The sequence below is a fragment of the Myotis yumanensis genome, unplaced genomic scaffold (genome assembly GCF_028538775.1).
Source record: "Myotis yumanensis isolate MYYU_CA2020_CCGP unplaced genomic scaffold, mMyoYum1.0.hap1 SCAF_5, whole genome shotgun sequence".
NCBI lineage: Eukaryota > Metazoa > Chordata > Mammalia > Chiroptera > Vespertilionidae > Myotis > Myotis yumanensis.
Window position 1 is genome coordinate 55,873,555 of NW_027223756.1, and position 21,737 is coordinate 55,895,291.

Below are 21,737 nucleotides of genomic sequence, written 5' to 3' on the forward strand. Positions count from 1 at the left end.
CCCCAGTGGATGCCTGAAACTGGAAGTAGTACCAGACCTAATATATACTATGTTTTTCTCTTTACACACTCACGTTTCACTCACAGGATGCACTTTATAACTTCTCTTTGGCATATCCGAATTGCCAGCATCACTACTCTTGTGCTTTGGGCCCATTATTAAGTAATATAAGGGTTGCTTGAATACAAACAACATGTGATATAGCAACAGTCGATCTGATAACTGAGATGACTGCCAAGTGACTGATAAGCGGGTGACCTATGTAGGGTGGAGATGATGGACAAAGGGATGATTCACATCCAAGGTGGGACAGAGCAGGATGGCTCGAGACTTCATTATGCTACTCAGAATGGTGCACAATTTATTACTTAGGAATTGTTTATTTCTGGAATTTTCCATTTAATATCTTTGAACTACTGTTGACTGTGGGTAATTGAAAATGCAGGTAACTGCAGAAAGTGGAGCTGTGGATAAGGGGAGACTATTCTACATGTGAAAATAGAGAATTTGGGAGGAAACATCAAAGAAGAAAATAAAATACACCTGGAGATAACTGCTGTTCATATATTATCTGTCCTCCTAGTTTTATTCATAAATATTACACACACACACACACACACACGAAGATACAGGTCATATATACACATTATTGGTAATTATGGTCATGCCATGTATATAATTTTGCCTTCTGCTTTTCTTGCTTAACATTATAGCACGAGCATTTGCCTGTCATTAAATATTATTCTAAGTCACCATTATAATGAGTTCAAACAATTTAATTGTTTGCTTAATCTGTCTATAGTGAACATATTGTTTACTTCCATTTTTTAAATGACTAATAAGCATTTCTACAATTAAATGGGTCATAGGTCATGGCTTTAAAAAGGACTTCTGGTATGTGTACACAACTGCCTTCCAAAGATTGAACCAATTTATTACTGTAGCGGGAAACTAGGTATTTCACTGTCCTGGTTGACTACTTGTTCACTGGTTTATTATTATTTTTGGACCAATAATGTTTTGATTAGTCGTTGCTAATATGATAGATGATCTAGGGCACAGGTCATGGCTCAAATTGCACTGAACCCAAACTGCTTTGAGTAATAAGGACATGGCGCTCCATGAGTGCTTCTTTGGTTGACTTTTCAGTAAAGGTGTGATGGGATTTGTGGAATTCCAGGATTTGAAAACTGGAGGAGACTGTACTAACCATTTAATATATCCCATGTTTTGAAGGTAAAGAAAGTTAGAAACAGGTTAAGTAACTTGTCAAAGTTCATACAACTGGTTAGGAGCAGAATGACTATTAGATTTCTGCTTTTCAAACTCACTGATTTTTCACTCTTAAACAGTTTCTCATTTACCTTAATTATTCATCTGCATCCCTTCTCCATCTGGCTTCCTAAACTAGCTGACCCAATTTGGAAGTACTGCTTATGACCACAGAACAAACTAATCAATGTTCGCAATTCTTTGGTGCTAATCAGAGAGTCTAGCCTTGTTACCACATAATTCCTCTTTCCCCACTTACAGCTTTCCATTTGCCAATGTTTAATTCAGATAAAATAGGAAGAGTGTGAAGATGGGGGCCTTAAATATGGCCTGTCCCTCTGTGAGGTTGTTTAGGGCGTTATGTTTAGAAATTGGTTTCCTTATGGGCTTCAGTGGTAGCTTCAATGTCTGGCTGTGTAGCCTTTCTCTTCTCTATCATGGTGTTGAGAAAAGCTGCGTTTGGAGCTCACCCATGGAAGCTGGCTCAGCCGGACTGAACCTTGCTCTTGAAACCAGTTCTTGGAGCATCACTTGAATATAGCTTTGCTCTACAGGTTCGGAAACATGGAAGTTCTCGCTGCCCTCGCGCTCTTTTCTTTTCCCTTAAGAGCACTTGGTTTCTCAGGAAGGGCTGTGCAGCATGGGTTAATATTTCTATCAATATTGTGAGATGAAAACTAAATGTAATGAACGTTTGCAGTTCAAAAATATTTTGACATTGTGATGACTGAGCTGCACAAAGGTTAGTAGCTTCAAGATTGGAAACACATGTTCATTTTATATTTCATCTTTAGTGCCAATACAAATGAGTAAAATTGTTAAGGCAAAAATGTTTCCTTACTCTTATTAGTCTCAGAATAACCTACCTTTGTCACCCAATCCTTAACAAAGAACTAATGATGATGTCAGTTGATTACAAGAATGATCTTGATGGGTTAAAATTTTCCTATAAAAATAAAAAAAGAAACCTGCCTTGAAAAGCTTCTTGCCGTTGGGGAAAGGTGAATGCCTTAATATTTAATATGCTTTTGGAGGAGAAGCTTAGAAAAAAACTTTTAAAGATGATCATGTCCCATTTATCTTTCGAGAATATGTTACTGTTGTTTAAATATTGTGGGAATGATCAGTAAAACCAGGCTCAAATTTTGGGCAAAACGACCCTCTTTCCCTTTCTTTCATTTATTCATTAATTAATTCACTCAACAAATATTTCTGTGTGCCATGTAAGGCATTAGGGATCTAGCAGTGAACAAAATGAAGACCTTGCGCTCATGGAGTTGATCGTCTTGGGGGGCAAAAAATCAAATCCATCTGGGAAGACTTCCTAGTGGTGGAGACTTGTAAGCCGAGACCTGAGGAATGAAAAGAAATCTTAGTCACCCAGCACCTACTATAAATAGACCCAGAATGCCAAGGGAAAGTCGGGGTAGACACAAATCATGCTAAAAAGGAGGGCCCTGAAAACATTCAGATGTAATTACAGAGTCCTCACCTCCAAACAAAAAACCATTTGCCATTATTTTAGAGCCTAAACTTGGTTTTTCCAGGTAGCCAGCCTCATTAGCCAGAGGGAAATTCAAAGTCCTGGGTTACAATCACAAAAACATTCTTTTTTGGTTCCCACTTCATTAGCCCCGGCAGCCCTAGCTACTCTGTGTCTGGCCACTTGTTCCTTTACTTTGAAAACTGCCTGGGGAGTCTTCCTCTAGGTTGGCAGATCTGATTAGAGTAAGTGGACTCTTTCAACGCAGAAAGCAGGAGGAAATTGTGACATGCTTTTGTGCAGTGGTGCCACTGATTTCGGCTGCCTTGTCCCCTGAAGAGTTATCATAAAGGACTGCAGGTCCTCGGTTGCATCCTACATGGTGTGACAAGTGGCAGAAGTTCCTGCAGACACTGTATTGGAGATTATTAGAAAGAAGTTCTTTCTGAAACAGTCAGGACACACTTCTCTACTTTAGTGAGAAAATGGCTCTAAGAGAAGAGCCACCCTTTGGAGCAGGTCACAGACTCACTGAAAACTAAGGCTAAAATGTCAAGATCTCAAGTTCTTTGAACTTTCTTAAGACACTTAAATCTTCCATGGAAATCTAGAATATTAATATGATAAAAGCAATTGATACCATAGAAAGTTTTAATTTTCATTATTTTTTAAATGCCTGAGGCACTGCTTCTCCTCAAACTTCTTGGGTTCTGGCAGGCACAGATTGAAAAATAGTTACTAGCAATATAATAGCTCGTTACTATTAGTGCTCGGAACGAGAGAGACACTGTGCTGAGTACTTACTCCAGTGTCACATTTAATCTCCCCGGCAGCCCTGTGAGTAGGCACCATTATGATCATCTCTATTTTGCTGACAGGGCATTAGACTTAAAGAAGTTTAATGTCCTGACCAAGCTCACATGGTTAGGAAGTGATGGGAGTTGGACGTGAACCTGGATCTTCCTGACTAACCAGCCAGTGCCCTTAATTGCTGAGCTAGTGGGATCTCACCACTAGATACCTCAGGATGTTGTCATGATCTTCCCAAGGTCACACAGTGGTCAGAGCCAGCACCAGGTCTGGGACCCAGGAATTCCTGACCCCTGGTCCAGTATTCTTTGTGCTATAGTGATAACTGCTTTGGAAATATCAGAGTGGTATTTAATAGATGAACTAATTACCTAGGAACACATTCCCTTAAAACAAAATGTAGTATAGGACACATGTCTTTCTTTTCACACAACTTAAGAACATGTTTATTATGAGAAGAACTAACATCATTAAAATGTCCATACTACCCAAAGTAATCTATATATTTAATGCAATTTCAATCAAGATATCAATGTCATCTTTCACAGAACTAGAACAAATATTTCAAAATTTATTTGGATAATCCCTACTTCATTGAGTGGTTGTGAGAATTAAATAGACAGTTTAATGTGGTGCCTGGGAGAGAGAAAGTGCCCAATATTATGGTAAGTGAAATAAGCTAGTCAGTGAAAGACAAGTACCATATGATTTCACTTATATGTGGAATCTAATGGACAAAATAAACTAACAAACAAAATAGAGAGACTCACAGATACAGAGAATAGACTGACAGTTGTCAGAGGGGTGGGGCTGGGGTGCTTGGTGAAAAGGGTGAAGAGATTAAGCTACAGACAAACTCATACAAATAAAACAGTGTGGTGATTACCAGAGGGAAAGGGAGTGGGTGGGAGGTAGAAGAGGGTAAAGGGGGGATAAATGGTGATGGATGGAGACTTGACTTGGGATGGTGAATACAATATAGTAGAATTGTATACCTGAAACCTATATAATTGTATAAATCAATGTACCCCATAAATTCAATAAAATATAATAAAATTTAAAAAACAGTTATGTCTTAATTTACTTATTTAAATTGTATACAAAAATAACTGCAGTAGATGTACAACTGAATTTACAACTTGCTACTCACATTATTGATCAGTATATGCTATATGAATAGAAAACACAATGTTTTGAATCAGCATTTTGGGTGTAATGCATCTTCCAATAGTATTAACATAACTCCTCCCTTAGAACTTTAGTGATGAATCAGTATATATTAAAGTGGCTAATGTTTAGTGTTTTGGTTTTCTTTTTATTGGTGGGATAATCTGTTTTGTTCACGTTTCTAGTATGCATTGGAATTGCTAACCAGTAGATTTCTCTTTCATGGCTAGACTTATGTGAGCAGGGAAAGGCACCATCTCCAGCGGCTGAAATCCAAGTTGTCTGGACAGTTTGAGTGACACACTGTGGTGGTAGCAATGACTAGTTGACTAATTCTCCTTACAGCTCTTTACCCATTATTTTGCCTTTTCCCAAACCTTTAATTTCCCTAAAAGTTGAACTCACGATAGGGTCAAGTTCCACGACCCTGCCCTTTTGGTAAAACAAATAAACAAATGGTGGACATATTTCATGAGGGACTAGAATGCAGGGAATCGCATCATATTTTTATCAACACACTTCTCATTTGCTGAGGTGAATTGCTTCCATGTGCCACTGCAGATACAGTCCTATGCAAATGTGGTATCAATGAAGGTGCCATTCCTAATTCCCTCTCCTGACCATGGCTGCAAATTAACTCCTCCTCTCACCCATCCAGTCTTCCCAGTTCTCCTGGTCCTGACCCAGTTCTCCTAGTCCTCCTAGTCCTTCTTGTTAGCCATGCGAACATTCACTTTTTTCTAAGCTTCAGTTTCTTCATCTGCAAAATGGATATGATAATCCCTACCCCACTGAGTGGTTGTGAGAATTAAATAGACAGTTTAATGTGGTGCCTGGGAGAGAGAAAGTGCCCAATAGATACCAGCCCTTCTCACTGATAGCTTACCCAAGTGAACATCTCCCCCCAGGGAACTGCCTGCGCCTGGGTTTTATTCACATGCTCCACACTACACATCTTAGGCAGTGGATGAATGCTTCTTGAATCACCCATGAATAGCAGAAGGTATAACCCCTACTCTCAAGGAGAGCAGAGTCTTGTTCTGAAATAACCACAACACAAAGCAGAAACGACTTCGCCCCAGGGAGATGCAATTAAACTAAGAGGTTTAGAGAAGAGCCATATTAATAGGACAGGTTTAAGGCAAGCACTTAATAGGTGTTCAGCATAATTTTCTGATTCTGGCAACTAAAGGCTTTGGGATGCTAAAATTTCTTGCTAAATTATACGGACACGTTACATTTCTGCTCTGAATTCTACCCCCCTCCACCTATTTTAATGACAACTTGTTCTTTGAACTGTACATGTAACAGGGATGGACAAAGTGATTTTTTTTAGGCCAAGTAGGTGGAATTAGATCTGAGGGCATCTGTGTAATGCATCCAAGTCCCTTTGACACCATGTAACCATTTGCTGAATAGATCATCGCTTATACTGGGCTCGGCGTGCTGTTAGCTGAGCATATGCTAATTTCAATGCTTGGTCATAGTTAGTGTGTAGATAATTTGAACGGTCTTGCTTTCAAAATTTTTTTTATTTTATAATTATTCTAATTACTTTGAAAAAGTTTCTCCCTCCAGAGAGAGAGCCAAACTAGAATTATGTTTTTTAGTCACATTTTGGGGGCTAGCCTGCTCTGCTTTGTGGTTCTCCCAGCACTGGCATAAGCTAGTTTAGGAGAGGAATCTCAGGGGGATCTGCTCAGTGCTTGTTTGATTCCCCCAGAGGCACTGGCTCTTTGATCTCCTGCTAGAGTAGCTCCTCTGATCTTTCACTCTGTAAGGTGTTTGTGTCTCTGCATGATGGATGTTTCACTGACCCAAGTAAATGAAAGAAAATTTTCTCCCGCCTTTAAATGTGTTGCTTTCCTTGTTCTTTCAAAAAACACACTTTTCTTGGGTAAAAACATTTTAGAGGCATTTGGCATCAAATCAACAGAACTGTGGCCTTTAATGGAATTGGAAGCACCGTGCAGTGGTTTGATTGGGAACAATCCATTTTGTTTCTTTCTTCTGACTCTACTCCCCTCACATAGTAATGAAACAGCTCTCCTCCTCCTCTTACTTTTTTAAACAAGAGTATCTGATTTCATTGAATTTTCTGCTTTGGCTTTTATTGTCACTTTCCTTTTTTCCTTGAAGGGGAGGGAAAACTCTCAACTGTGTACTGAGTAAATTCAATTATGAGGAAAATAGTCTACAGAGTTAAGGTGAACTGAGGTTTTGGAACATAATCCAAGCATTGCCATGATGTTGTAGATAGTCTAATCCATGATTCAGAAACATATTAGTCATTTTGATATACTGTTGATTTGACTAATTACCCTGAAGGCTGGCTGGCAGACTGAATTGCTCTAGTCAACTAGTAATTTTGATCAAATCAATGAGTAATTATAGTTTTGTGCAGGCAACAAATATAGAATACTGATTATGTTAGACTAAAGGAGATGTTATTGTGATAGAATCATATAAAATGTTTAATTGCAGCATTATAGCAGTACTTTACCTTTTTCTTACTTTAAGACTTAAATGCTCAGAACACTGTAAAAAAAAGGCTGTGGCAACTTTTTGGAGGGAATAATTTTATTCTTGCAATAAACAATATGTAAACAAGTCAAAGATTCTCTGATGTTACAGTAAATACTTGCATTTTAAATGTACTTTAATTATAATAAATATACCTTTGGACGCCCTCAGAACTAATATACTTAGATTTAGAGCTAAAAATTCTCTGTAGATTTCTTACAGAAAGAACCTTGAAATGAGCAATTTGTGTGGCAGAGCCGGAGTTATCACTACTATTTTCCCTACCAGTTTAATAAATGAAAACTAATAACACCGTGATCAGGTCTACCTGAAACCCAAATATTTACATTTATTTGGTTCTCATTCTATCATCATTCTTTTTCTCACTTTTGAGAAATCTTTCTCCAGGGTATGATGTTTATTACTGAATTTCTAATTAACAGTGTTTGTATGCTATATTTGTGGGTGTAAATTCAAAGTATTTTAGAAACAGAGGCATGTTTACCTAATGGAAAATCTGTCTTTAATTTTACTTGAGTTGTCTCCTGGATGGCTTACCTATATTAGATTCCTTTTCTATGAAAGCAGGAAATATGATTTACTGAGGACGTAGTGCAGATTTGCTGTGTATTTAGTTACTGTTTGTGAAGCTCCCTTAGGATAGTTATTCTGAAGAAAGCTCCAGGGTTGTGTAGCAGCTTCATCCACTATTTCTGTCCTTGACACTCCACAGAAAAGAAATCAAAAAGAGAAAGAGAGAACAGTAATTTTCAGGGGTTCAGATACATTTGGGTTTACTCTTGAGGAATTGGAGATGTATTCCTGCTCTTTCCTTGCTTGGTCCCAGTTTCTACCTGCCTCTCACAGGGTGAGCATCTCACCACGATGAAAGCAATTCTTGCCTTGGAAGATACACAGTATTTTTTTGTACTCCTGACCCCCAAATGCTCAACTACTTCTTTAGATACTCAACTACTTCTCCAATTTAATGAGGAAAAATATGTTGATTTCCAACAAGTGCCTTGCTAAGGGGTGTTCAGGCCTTAAGCACTGACATTGGAACCTAATCTCCACATAAATTGCGTATTCATTCCAGTAGTATTGAGTCAGATCGTCAATTTTTTGGCAATCCCACAGGGCATAGAAGTATTATGCATATATATGTCAACACACAAAATTATTCTTGCCAAAAAAGGAACTAGCCAAATTCTGCTTTTGCTTCCATACCCTCTTTATAACTCCTTTGATTTTAGAAGTTAATTAGCTCTAAAGTGCAGGAAACTTTTGAGGGAAACATAGAAACCCTTGTCTACTCTTTTTGTTCATTGTTTTCTACCTGAAGCACCAACTCTGGGGAGAAATAGTGTCAAATGCAAAAGATATTTGAAGCAAAACTTAATTTAAAACACTGTCTTTGATGTTTCTTTTTTGGCTTTTGCTTTCTCTTTCTTTACCCTCTGTACAAAAGACATTGAGACACATGTGTTAATTTAGCAGAGAAAATTTTTAATTAAAGAAATCTAGATGGCCCGAAACCATCCAAGTCTGTGCCAGTCACTCCAGAGGCAAGTGGAGATGAATTGAAGCAGAATATGGGAGAGTCATGATTACCCAGTTGCTTCTGGAGGCTTATGGATAAATGAATGCCTTCCTCCCTATGAGGACAGCCTCTCTGCAGGTCTGCTTAGGGGCTGGCAGCCATCCAGTCAGTAAGCCATCCTTGCTGTGACAGAGGAACTGCTTAATATAAGTCACATCAGCTTTTAGTTTTATTTCTTGGAAAGGCATCACAGTCAGCCTAAATTCTGGACCCACAGGCAGAAATTAGAGCCTTCACTACCCTTTGTTAATTGCAAATCACATACGGCTTTTCTATTGTACAGTCTTTGAAAAGGCAACAACTAATGATTAGTATTTACATCTGGTGCAGAGCTAGACTTGTGTGTGTGCATGCATGGGTGTGCTTCTCCGTGCAGAAGGGGGCTGGGAGAGAGAGAGAGAGAGTGAATGCACCTCCCATTGAAATAAAGCACTACTCCATCCAGAGTAACTAGTCTCACCAAGTTCTGTTTCAGAATTCCACAGAATCATACCTGTGGCAAAATTCAGGCTTCAGAGCAGTGAGAGCTGCTGTTAATGAGAGCAATATATATTTTTTAAATTTATCTTTATTGTTGAAAGTATGACAGGTGTCTAATTTTTTGTTGTTGTTTTTCTCCCCCCATTGACCTCCTCCTCCCTGCATCCACCCCTCCCAAGCCTTTGCCACACTATTGTTTGTGTCCATGGGCCATGCATATAAGCACATAAGTTCCCCAGTTAATCTCTCGCCCCTACCCCCACCTTCCCTCTGAAATTCATGTCTGTTCATGGTTCTATGTCTCTGGATCTATTTTGTTCATTAGTTTATGTTGTTCATTAGATTCCACATATGAGTGAGATCATGTGATGCTTGTCTTTTTCTGACTGGCTTATTTCACTTAGCATAATACTCTCCAGGTCCATCCATGCTGTTGCAAATAGTAAGAGTTCCTTCATTACCACTGCATAGTATTCCATTGTGTAGATGTACCACAGTTTTTTAATCCACTCATCTGCTGATGGGCACTTGGGCTGTTTCCAGACATTAGCTGTTGTAAATTGTGCTGCTATAAACATAGGGGGTGTATATATTCTTTCTGATTGGCATTTCTGGTTTCTTAGGATATATTTCTAGAAGTGGGGTCACTGGGGCAAATGGCAGTCCCATTTTTAATTTTTTGAGGAAACTCCATACTGTCTTCCATAGTGGCTGCACCAGTTTGCATTCCCACCAGCAGTGTACCAGTAGAGTTTCTTTTTCTCCACATCTTTGAATGAAAGCAATATTTTGAAACAAAGCTTAAGAAACACATAATGAACTTTGATTTTTCAGGGTGAATGTTAATTTGAAAGAATAGGCTTTGTACAAATAAAAAAAATCTTATTAAAAAAAGCCAAATAATTTAAAAAGTTGTAGTGAGTAGTGGTGAAACTAACTGCTCAAGTATAACTACAGTTAATTGCAATGCCGGCTGCTTTTTTGGATATAAGAAATCTTCACAACGAGCTATGTTTACTTTGATTGATTTTATTTTTTTGGAGATGTCCTTAAAAATTATTGAGATCCTCGAGGTCCCCCAGAAAGGGTCCTGGGGAACTCTGGGTTCCTCAACTACATTTGGAGAACCACTGAGCTAGACAAAGGTATTGTAATAAAAACAATGTGGCACTGGCACAAAACAGACACACAGACCAATGGAACAGAATAGAGAGCCCAGAAATAAACCCACAGCTATATGGTCAATTAATCTACAACAAAAGAGGCAGGAATATAAATGGGAAAAGATAATCTCTTCAGTAAATGGTGTTGGGAAAATTGACAGACACATACAAAAAAATGAAACCAGATTGTACTTTCTTACACCATATACAAAAATAAACTTGAAATGGATTAAACACTTACCAGTAGCCCTGGGTGGTGTGGCTTGCTTGAGCATCATGCCATGCACTACAAGGCTGCTGGTTTGATTCCTGGTCAGGGCACATGCCCAGGCTGTGGGCTTGATCCCCAGTAGCGGGTGTGCAGGTGGCAGCTGATCAGTGTTCCGCTCTCACATCAATGTTTCTCTCCCTCTCCCTTTTCCTCTCTCTAAAAATCAATTAAAAAATCTTTTAAAAAACGGATTAAACACTTAAATGTAAGACCAGAAACCATAAAACTCCTAGAAGAAAACATAGGCAGTAAACTCTTTGACATTGGTCTTAGAAATAACTTTTTGCATATGTCTCCCCAGGCAAGGGCAACAAAAGCAAAAATAAGCAAATGGAATTAAATCAAACTAAAAAGCTTTTGTACAGCAAAGGAAACCATCAATAAAATGAAAAGGCAACCAACTGAATGGGAGAAGATATTTGCAAATGATACATTCAATAAGGGGTTAATATACAAAATATATAAAGAACTCATACAACTCAACATCAAAACAAACAAACAATCGGATTTAAAAATGGGCGGAGGACCTGAATAGACTGAAAAATATTTTGGCAGAACATTGACTTTCCTAATTCCTAGAGCTAACCTCATAAGCTGAAGGTAAACCATAAATTTAACCCAGTAAGTATTATTGCACAATAATATTAAAATAAGCATTAAAGATATGGTCCTAATGATAAAATACATCATTCTACTTGGAGAGGTGCTAGTGGTTAAGAGACTGCGTCTGAGTCAGACCTCAGGATATCTGTATGACCTTGATTAGACCAATTCCTCCACCCTTCTGTGCCTCAGGTTCCTTATCTGTGCCTAAGGGTAATAATAGTTTACAGATTTAAAGAGTTAACAGTGTAATGTATTTAGAATAGTACCTGGCACAGAGAAGTACACAGTAAGTGTCAGCTCTTACTAGTACTATTATTCCATATGCCATTTTGTAAGGGGAACGTGTATTTGTAGGGTAAATGCACAGAAGTGGTTTTGATGATCAAATTTAATTTTGTGGGGAGACCACCAGTTATGCACTCACCTGAGGTCCCTGAGATGCACCCATGGTTACTTCGCTGAGTCATCTCTGGATATGGGTGAGTCTGGACCTTGATGGTGTATTGAGGCCCATGCAGTGTTGCTCAAGAGGGAGAGATTTCAAGTTAAAACTTTCTTCCCCCCTGAAAATTTTCAGTGCTTTTAGAAGGTCTTGCTTTTTCTTTTTCTCCATATGGTGTCTTCTCTTGATGATAAACTGATCCTGACAATAATATATATGTGAGTAGTAAAAACTTGAAACCAGTAAGTTTTTATCACATACTTCTAGAATCTTTTCCTATTCATGGATGAGAAAACGTAGTTGTTTAAATCATAGTACCATTTGTGAGAGGGATTATCATATTTATATGTCAGGAAGCCTTACATTATTTTTATGTTTATAAAAATTAAATGTGAAATTAGAACTTCATAGTCATAGGTTACCACATCAATACCCTACCCGAAGGCAGGCTGCCTTTATCAGTTAGCTCAAGCACCAGTGGTTCACGCCCTTTCTGTCATGTTTATGGTACCCAGTAGTCATCTGGCTCTTCGTGGCTTGTTTCATGGACTGGTCAAGGAAGGTGCCATGTCCTAATCGGCATGGGATCATGTTGGAGGAGACCAGGAGTTTGCTGGCTTTTGAGCCTGTTACTAAGTTATAATAAATGCTGATCATTTTTTACCTCTGACAAGTCGCCTTGCAGTGCTCTGGGTGGGAGTGGAAGTGCTTAGCCAGCCGTGAAATTTGTAAGGCTCCGAGGCCTGAACTGATTATTATTCAAGAGCATGATTACTCCCAGGCTGGAGCAGCCCGCAAGCTGCTGAGACATACTTTCTCTTATCACCGAAGTCCCAGAAGTCCCACCACTGTCTCTGCAGTGACACCTTCAGAATTGGAGCTGGCCATTTGCCTCTGCTCTTGGTGGTTTTACCGTGAACACATCTTTAAAGTGGCTTTTAAACTTTTTTGAAGGCGGGAGCAGTTTATGAGCCCCTTTTAGAGTTGACTAAAAACTGTAGCTACCTCTCTTTAGAAAAATATGCCCAGCAATTGATGAGACTCATGGGATATATGGAGAATTTTATTGTTACTTAACTCATTGCACTTAGTAAGTCTTATGCCATGCCTAGATGGACATTTCCAAAAAGACGGTTTCTTGTGTGGCTTTTTTCAAAAGGTAATCCTCACATCCTCTTGATTACTCTGCAGATTACATGTGTGAAAAATTTCATATGAAGACATTTGAAGGACTGCCGTTAGGAAACTAATCCTCATGGGTACAGGTGTGAAGACAGGCGTTAGACTGAACAGCATAACTCCCCAAAGGCCCCTCCCTTTCCAGAGAAAATGACCAAGACATGTTGGGCATACTAGTAAAATTATATTGATTGATTGGGTTGTTGGGGAGACTTCCTTTAAGAATGATCCAGCTTTCATGTTTCAACAAATCTCTCCGTGTGAATAAGAAACTTTTCTGTTTAGTCACTCATGAGCTGATGTCTCTCAACACTTGCCGTAATTTTCAAAAGCTATAATTTTTACATTCCAAATCTTTGCCAACAGGGGTTTAATTTCTTAAATAGCATTAAAAATTAAGTCCCCAAACAAATTTCAGGTATGAATTTGAATGTTAATTTTAATTTTCCTTTTCTACTTATTCTGTTTATCAGTCAGTTGCCTGGCACTTGGGTATGAACTTGTTGGCAGCCTGTTGTAGTGAAGTGAAGATGTGAAACATGGTGGAATTATTTATTTCAGGGCATTAACAGTTTTCCTCAGTCTTGTTACTCATTTGAAGTATGCCTTTATCAAAGCCTAAGACCGCTTTGAGTATATGTATTGAGAGAATTTTCTTCGTGCACTTGAAATTCATGAGAATTTTTCTGTGAATGAACTGGTGACCTACAACTTGGCACAAAACAAGATACTGCTTTACTGAAATGATGGACAGTGAACCTGAAAGAGCCAGAGTCAAACTCTATGATGCCTTGTCTAAGTGTTTGGTTGGAGCATCATTCTGTACACCAAGAGGTTGTGGGTTCGATTCCTGGTCAGGGCACATACCTAGGTTGAAGGTTCCATCCCTGGTTGGGGCATATACAGGAGGCAGCCGATTGATGTTTCTCTCTCTCTCTCAATTCAATAAACACTAGAGGCCCGGTGCACAAAATTCATGCACTGGGGGGGCTCCCTCAGCCCAGACTGCACCTTCTCTCAGTCTGGGAGCCCTCAGGGGATGTCCCTGTGGGGAGCGGGCCTAAGCCATCAGTCAGACATCCTTAGTGCTGCTGTGGAGGCAGGCGAGGTTCCCATCACCACTGCTGCGCTAGCCAGCCATGAGCCCGGCTTCTGGCTGAGCAGTACTCCCCCTGTGGAAGCACACTGACCACCAGGGGACCTCTCCTGCATTGAGCATCTGCCCCCTGGTGGTCAGTGCATGTCATAGCGACCAGTTGTTCTGCTGTTTGGTCGATTTGTATATTAGCCTTTTATTATATAGGATATCCTCAGGTGAGGATTAAATAAAATGCTCTATGACAGGTTGAAGGTCCAGGGGAGTCAGGGCTATTAATCTTGCCTTTATTTTCCACAGCCCAGTATGCTATGTGATATGCAGTGAGAGAGAAAAGGAAACTGGGCCAGAGGATTAGAGCACAGGGAGGATTTAGGCTTAATAGGATTTTATTAGGCTCTAAGTCGAGGTTGTGTGAGGTAGTTTGACCTGAAATGAATTCCCCTCGCTGCTCTTAGTTATAAGTGAGGGCACAAGGTTCCCCTCTTTCAGGTGTTCCCAATATTGGAAGAGTCTTCACTCTTAGATACAATTTCATGTGATAAGCACTTTTACAGTAATAGACTTTTTATGTGTTTGGTAGCAGCCAGTTCAGGGCATTCCAAAGTGCATTCTAAAACAATGAGGTTTTATACTGGCAGTTGCTCAAGAAACCAACCAACCAACCAACCACAAATGTGGTTTGTTTGTTTATATATTTGAGATGGTTGATTCCTGTGCTTTGGGTTCCTTAAGTGAAATATGCTTCAATTGAAAAAAGCATACAGATAGAATCCCATTTATTGTCCTTCTTTAAGATTACCTCTTCCCAGTTAGTATCACAGTTGTAATAAAATACACAAAATAATGACTTCTGAGCTGGGAGAGACCTAGCTACTCACCTAAGAAAGGTTGCAATCCAAGAGCCCCATTTTTTATTTAGGGTGTCACAGCTGATTAGAACTGGAACCAGAGTCTTGGGCCTTTTTCTCCTGGTTCAGAGCTCAAGACTCCAAGTGGGGACTTTAAGGTTTTTGACTTCCACGCTTGGACAACCGAGCTAAAAACTCTTAGCCTTTACCCTTTGTTCCCTACGTTAAATCCACCCAAACTCTCCATCCATTTCCATAAACCAGTCAGAGAAATGTCAGGTGGGTAGAAGAAGGAAAGGTGGGAAGGGAACCTGCAATGTCTTCCCACCAAGGTCAGGCTATTACTTCTGAATTGGTAACACGAAAAGACTCTTTGCTTCTGTTTTGTTTCTAGGCCTCATCCTACCTGTGTTCTTCACCGTTCTTCTCCTCTTGCTCCATCAAATCCTTTCTTTCTTTAAAAAATCTTCAAATTCTCCCTGTTCATTAGTTCCTTCCCATTAGACCTGCAAATATGATCACTTTTTCCTCAATAAAAATGTTCTCTTGGCTCTGTCTCCCAATAAGGTAGCTACCTATTTCTTTCCCTTAAGGAATTTTTAAAAATTTGTTTTTAAAGGATATTATATTGAAACAGATAAAATAATTGAAGGATGATATGAGATAATATAGAATTATATGCCAAAATGTTTACATTGTAAGTTCAGTCTGTAGTGAAAGAGAGATATATTAACATATAGTCATTCAGGGATTGTATTTCAAGAAAAAATGTAATTCTGACACATTTATAGCTCTCCTAAGTATTGTAGATTTTGAAAGAGTCTGAAATTAGGTATCTGTTTATTTGGGAATGAAGTTGAAGGAATTTTTACATTAGAAGGAGGTGTGATCTAGATGACTAGAATCTAAGCTTTTATGACCATATGGAGTCTTTTATAATTCTGTGATGTGGAAGTGTATGCTTACACTTTTTTTCATAGTCAAATAAAACATATCATATACTTTCCAAAAAGGGCCAATAAAAATCATATAATTTTATGTCAGTTATCTCTGTCTCCAACAAAAATTTAATAGTTTTCTTTCCTTATTGATGGAAAATATTTTTACATATAATATTGAGATGAATATATTGACTATCAGTAATATCTTTGGAAATAATATATTCAGTTCTGTCTTTTCACTATAGAATGTGTGCTGATACATCAGGCTGTCATATATATAATATTATGATAGCTCCTCTACCCACCCCACCCCCATGCCAGAAAATTCAACAACCACACCACAAAACCACAAGCAACCCATGTTGAAAAAAGAGCCCTTTAGGTATTTTTTTTTTGGTGTTGGTTTATTTGAAGAAAGAAAAAGAAATTACTCGTTAGGGTCTGGATGGTTTATAGAGCTCTCTCTTTGGCATGAAATTCAAATTTATGTGCATGTGTGTATTTACGGGAAGAACAGGCTGTGTGCCAAGAGCGGCCAGCATTCCCAGCTTCAGACGCCTTAGGCTGGAGAGGGAACAGGGCGAGGAAGGGGGAAATGTCCAGTAAAGCCAGGCTTGTCACACGGCACACATTCCAGCGACTGCAGCCTCTTTTACCAACTCACAGCTTTTTGCTTAGTTTTGTCCTTCTCTGTCCTTCTCTTGGGACTTTCAGTTGTGATCTGAGAATTAATTAAACAGCTTGGAATTGAAAAATGCAAAAAAGGAAAAGAGTAAAGCCCAATAACAGGGAAAGGCAGAATTATCTTGAAAATCTTGGTGCTGGAGGAAATATATCCTTATACCAGTACATCTCTCATAAACATGGTGCTGTCTCTTCCTTTCGGGCTTAGGTTGCCCTGGGGACATGCCTGTGATGTAATAGTCTAACATGGGAAGGAGAGAGAAAGAGTAGAAATATTCAGCCCTTTGGTCTCTGGTTAGTATTTTCATTTGTAGGATCTTCTGGCATGGTGTTTTGCTATCAAACATGGATTGCTTGACTTGCCCGACACACCTTTCTCCATGAAGTTTTCTCAAAGTTGTGGTTTCTGGGCTCATGACACGTTTAGATTCTTCAGGCATCTGCCTCAGAAGTATGATCAGATAAGTACCAACCAAGTGAGATGCCCTTTTCCCAGAGAAGATCCAGATTCCTTAAGGCAATAGGGCTGGGATTCTAGCCAGCAGGAAGGAGAAGATGGTTTTCTAGAAAGATCACCGGTCTGGGAATTGAGAAACTTACATTCTATTGCCATCAAAACTAACTTATAAATTTGTGACCTCAGCTAAGATAGTTATTTTGTCTGTAATGCAGTCTCACTCTCTGAAAGGTTGCATGTAAAGTCCCTTTGAAAACCAACTGAAAGGATCTTAGAGAGCATGTGACTGATTTCGAGTCAGAGGCGGTTGGCACGGTATATGAACAAGAATCTGAGAATCCTGGAGCAGGAACGTCAAGGAGTCTTCTACTTATCCAGCCTCTGGGATAAACCAAAATATCCCGATTTTCCTTATTATGATAATTACATCATCTGAATAGCAGACCTGGATGTTTTTCACAGCAATATTACGTTTAGGACAATGAGGAAGTTGAGTCAGAACTTGCTCTATCTCTCCTCACTTGGAGCAAAGCTGCATGCTGAAATGTTATTTGTACGGGCTAGCCTGGTAGTCAGAATGAGGGGGAGAGGCTGACAGTGGGGTCACAGGGAGTGATGGGGACCATGGGATCATGGGGGCTGTGGGGACTGGGAGCGCATACCCTGCATGCTTGGGGTGGCCACTCTTAGTTTTTAAAACACCAAGAAAAAACATGCCTCTCAGGGGCAAAGGGCTGTGGTTGGCAGTGAACAGTGTCTTATTGAAAACAATTTTGTACTCTTAGCAACTGTACAATAGGGAATTCACCAATTTAAATAATAAAATATAGTCATAGAAGACACACACAGCTGCTTTTTTCCTGGGGAACATTCTGTGTGCAGTGCTCCTCCTAACAGGCCTTCCTCTTTGTGTACACTTTAGTCTTCTCTCATTCTCCTGAAATATGTTCCTTTCTTCAGAATTATTAATTCTTGTAAGTTTTCTGTCGTATGTCCTAATTTTTTTTTAAAAGATCCTTTAATGATGAAGGTTTAGCCTCCCATCCCCCAGCAGAAGCACTTGTTTGGAATATACCTTAACTGTTTTCCAGTGTTTAATTCCACTCCTCACAAAGAACACAAAGGTCTAATCCGAATCATCACCTGAAGCCTTCTTTCTTACGGTTCGTTGTTTGTAGGAGGAACAGTTGATTAGTGTTCTCCTGGTATTACCTTTCATATCCATCAGTTGAAAATAGCTGTTTTTGCACTACTCGTTTTGGCACTACGAGCCTGGAAATTATATCATGGGTTTTGTTTTCCAGTTCTCTGATAATTACAGTGTAATTACCTTTCTCTGATCTCCCTCCAATCTGTACACTAAAAAAATAATATTTTGAATGATACCCAGTCCTTTTATGGGCAGTTCAAACTGGTGAGATAACACCACTGTGTTAGTTCTTTGTCAGAGAGTAAGCGCCACACAACTGGATCAGACCCACTGTTCGCTGTGTGACCTCAGTATCTATTTCCTCCCTACGGGGAGTCGGTTGCAGTCAGACTTTCTTCATATTTTATCCACTCAATTCACTTCTCATTTGTAAGTGTGCCCTATCTTGTTTTTGATGGATCATTTCTCTCTGATTTGTCAAGGTTACTTGGAATTCTATTATTTTTCAGAAAATCTAGAAACCTTCACTTAGTTTGTGGCCACAAATGACCGAGAATGCTTTCAGTTGCATTACTTAAAAAAAAAAAATCTATATCCTAAAAGACCTGTGGTTGTGATGCCATAACTGCAGAACCATCACCAGGAGGTGCATGGAGCACCTCTCATGGGCCAGGCTGGCGGGGGGTGGGGGGGTGGGGTAGGGCTGGTGCAGCGGAGGTGGGGCCCGTGGCTCCCACAGGGCAAGTCTGGGGTCCTGCTGGCGTGGTGGGTCTGGGTCTCACGCAATTTCTCGCACTGGAACTCTAGTCAATAATATTAGACCCAGGAGTCTGGGTGCTGTTTCATAACTACCCAAGTTTCATTAAGCCACTTATTTCTGTCACTATTAGCTAATGGTTTCCCTGCTTCTGGGTGTTTTTAAACTCCACAGACATTGGCATCATAGTTTCTTGCTTGATGATAGCAACTAGATTTGAGTGACTTAGCATTGTAATCGAGGGGGTTGGTTGGCAGTAGTGGAGAGAATAAACCTAATAATTGCTTAATTTATGCATGTAGCTTTAGGAGAATCATTATATTTTGAGTAGCAAGGTGAGAGAAAAAAAGGGAAGCCTTCAGATTGAGTAGAAATGTCTATTTCGTAGATGTTTTGTTCTGTGTTGGGCTTTGATTTAAATATAGTAGTCAGTGTCCTATTCAATATACGAACATAATGAGATGCATTTTTTGTTGTCATTACAGGTTTTGGAAGGTGACAATGAAATGTGAAGAAGTTACATTTCTAATGTGATTCTTGAAAGTTAGTGACTGCTTGCGAAATTTTGATGAAAATTAAATATGACTTAGAAGCATTGCTTTATGAAGGTTTATGATGTCATCGGTTGCGACTGAACACAAACTCCAGCAGGCTGTGAGCCTGCAGGGAGTTGACCCAGAAACATGCATGATTGTATTTAAAAACCACTGGGCGCAGGTAAAGTATGAGTTCCACCTTCTCTGCTGGTCTAGAGGCCTCCTTCACCCTGACCCAGGGTTTCCTACCTGTGACAGGGTTTCCTTCCATAAACAGGGAGGAAAGCCCCTGCAGAAAGGCGGGAAAGCAGCTTTCTCTTCTAGCTTTCCTAGACTAGGTATCTAGTTAAAAACCATGGTTTTCAACACACAACCAATTAGGGCACATGCATGTTCCCCAGCAGTTGGCCTTCAAGTGAATCTGACCTCACTTTCAGTATACTTGACCATGTCTACATCCTGTCTCTTCCCCTCCTCCCTGCTGATTTCCACCCAGACCTTAGACTCTGACATGACAAAGCACACATTTATTAGATGTTTACCAAGTGTTGTGCTGATTACTTCAAATGCCTTGTATCATGTAATCTTTTCCACAAACCCATAAGGCAGTTAGCATTAGCTTCCTCATTGAGGGAATGGAAAATTGTAGAGGTTAAGTAACTTGCTTGAAGTTATATAACTAGTGGGTTTTCAAGTAAGTACTTAGATTTTGATCCCTTGACCTCTGTATTCTACCCTTTTTGGGCTGGTGGTCCAGTGTAATTTAAGGGAAGACAGTGCCAGGTGTTATCTGAATTCATTACAAAGCCAATTATAAAAGGTTTTTTTTAATTATTATTCATTTTGACTTCTCTGTGACTCTTCTCTGATCTTTTTTCATGGATAATTAAGGGTTGAATGTTCCAGCTCACCCTTTTCTCAGGGAGGTTACAAGTAGTAAAATAAATAAAATTGGCATTCTTTACTACTTGTCCAACATTACACTCCCAGGTGAGCTGGTAAGTGGCTATTTATGTGACAGTTTTTTAATGACTACCCAGTTCCTTCCTGTGTCCGGAAACAGCACATGGGTTAAAGCACTGAGCCTGTAAATCACAGCAATTATGGGGGATACAGTTTAGATCAAAAACAAAATTAATTCTGCTTCTGGGTCATTTGCACTTTGTAGCTTCTTGTCGCTATCCAGTCCAAAGCTTCCAAAATTTCTTATGCATTTCTCATTCTCTGACTTTTCACCATTTGAATCTTAATGGGTTTTCTCTGGATGTTAAGGGCACAGCTGCTTTAGCAAAGGGAAGAAAATAATTCAGGAGTTTTCCAAGTAATAGAATAATACCTTTGGCTTTGTACTTTTGTAAGATTCTTAAAGTGCTAGCTTCAAAGTGGGGTGGTGAACCCAAACGGAGGTGCCCAATAGGCTATTGCGTGTGGGAAGAATATTTTAGAAGGCATATTCCCATCTTTATCTTTTAAAATTTCCTATTTTGTGTTTATAATGTACATAATATATTCATAAATTAGTATGTATATGTTTATTAATTTAATTATTTGTCCTTGTATTTTTTTTAACTTGTAAGATTGCACAGTCAGATGCTCCCTATTGAGAACATTTTCAACCTCGGTCATTTCATTTGGCAGAGGAAGCCTTATCCTTCTAATGTGCAGTCTTTGCCCTGGGCCCCATTTTGCTTATTTGTTTGTGTATAATACCTTTGCTTGTAATCACTCCTGCTGGGGTATCTGTGATGTGATCCATTTAGCATTCTGTACCCCTCTTCAAAGACATTATATATCATCAACCTCTTGATTTTATGTAGATGGATCATTTGCCCTTCCAGATAGTGTCCCGGGCAAATTTTCTCCAAAGCTGTGGGAGTGCTGTGAGAATGTCTTAATTCAGGAAGGTGTGAAAATGCTTTTCCATTGGTGAAGGAGGAAATCCTGGTTCCAGAATCGTATTATTCATGTCATGTCCAATATGAATGACTTCAGCATTGGCAGATATTTCTGGTTATCTGAAGCATAGCCCCCTCCGTTTAGTACAGAAAAACACCGAGCTGAGGGTAAGTAAGGATAACTTTGTCAGAGAGAATGGTGTTTAGTTAGTAAACATGCCTTTTGTAAGTGGGGACACTCTTGGTCTCATTGTTAACTTTGGTCAAGTTTCTTACCTCTTTAGTCTTGACTTTTCCTTTGTAACCAATCTGGAGAACATTCTCAGCTTCTGTGTACTTTCAAAGGCTCTGGAGGGCTTTCCTGTTACCTTTAT

At 39.3% G+C, this 21,737-nt stretch overlaps 1 protein-coding gene across 6 annotated transcripts in view; it reads left to right on the top strand.

The window, feature by feature from the left end:
* FHIP1A (FHF complex subunit HOOK interacting protein 1A) overlaps positions 1-21,737 on the top strand; it is a 211,542-nt gene that overhangs the window by 101,333 nt on the left and 88,472 nt on the right. For 4 of the 6 annotated variants that reach the window (XM_070415308.1, XM_070415310.1, XM_070415313.1 and 1 more), the window contains exon 3: positions 19,418-19,649. The exons of the other annotated variants lie outside the window; for them this stretch is intronic. In XM_070415308.1, coding sequence (XP_070271409.1) covers positions 19,545-19,649 — 105 coding nt within the window. In that variant the 5' untranslated portion in view covers positions 19,418-19,544. The remainder of the gene's footprint in view (positions 1-19,417; positions 19,650-21,737) is intronic. 6 annotated transcript variants of the gene reach the window in all.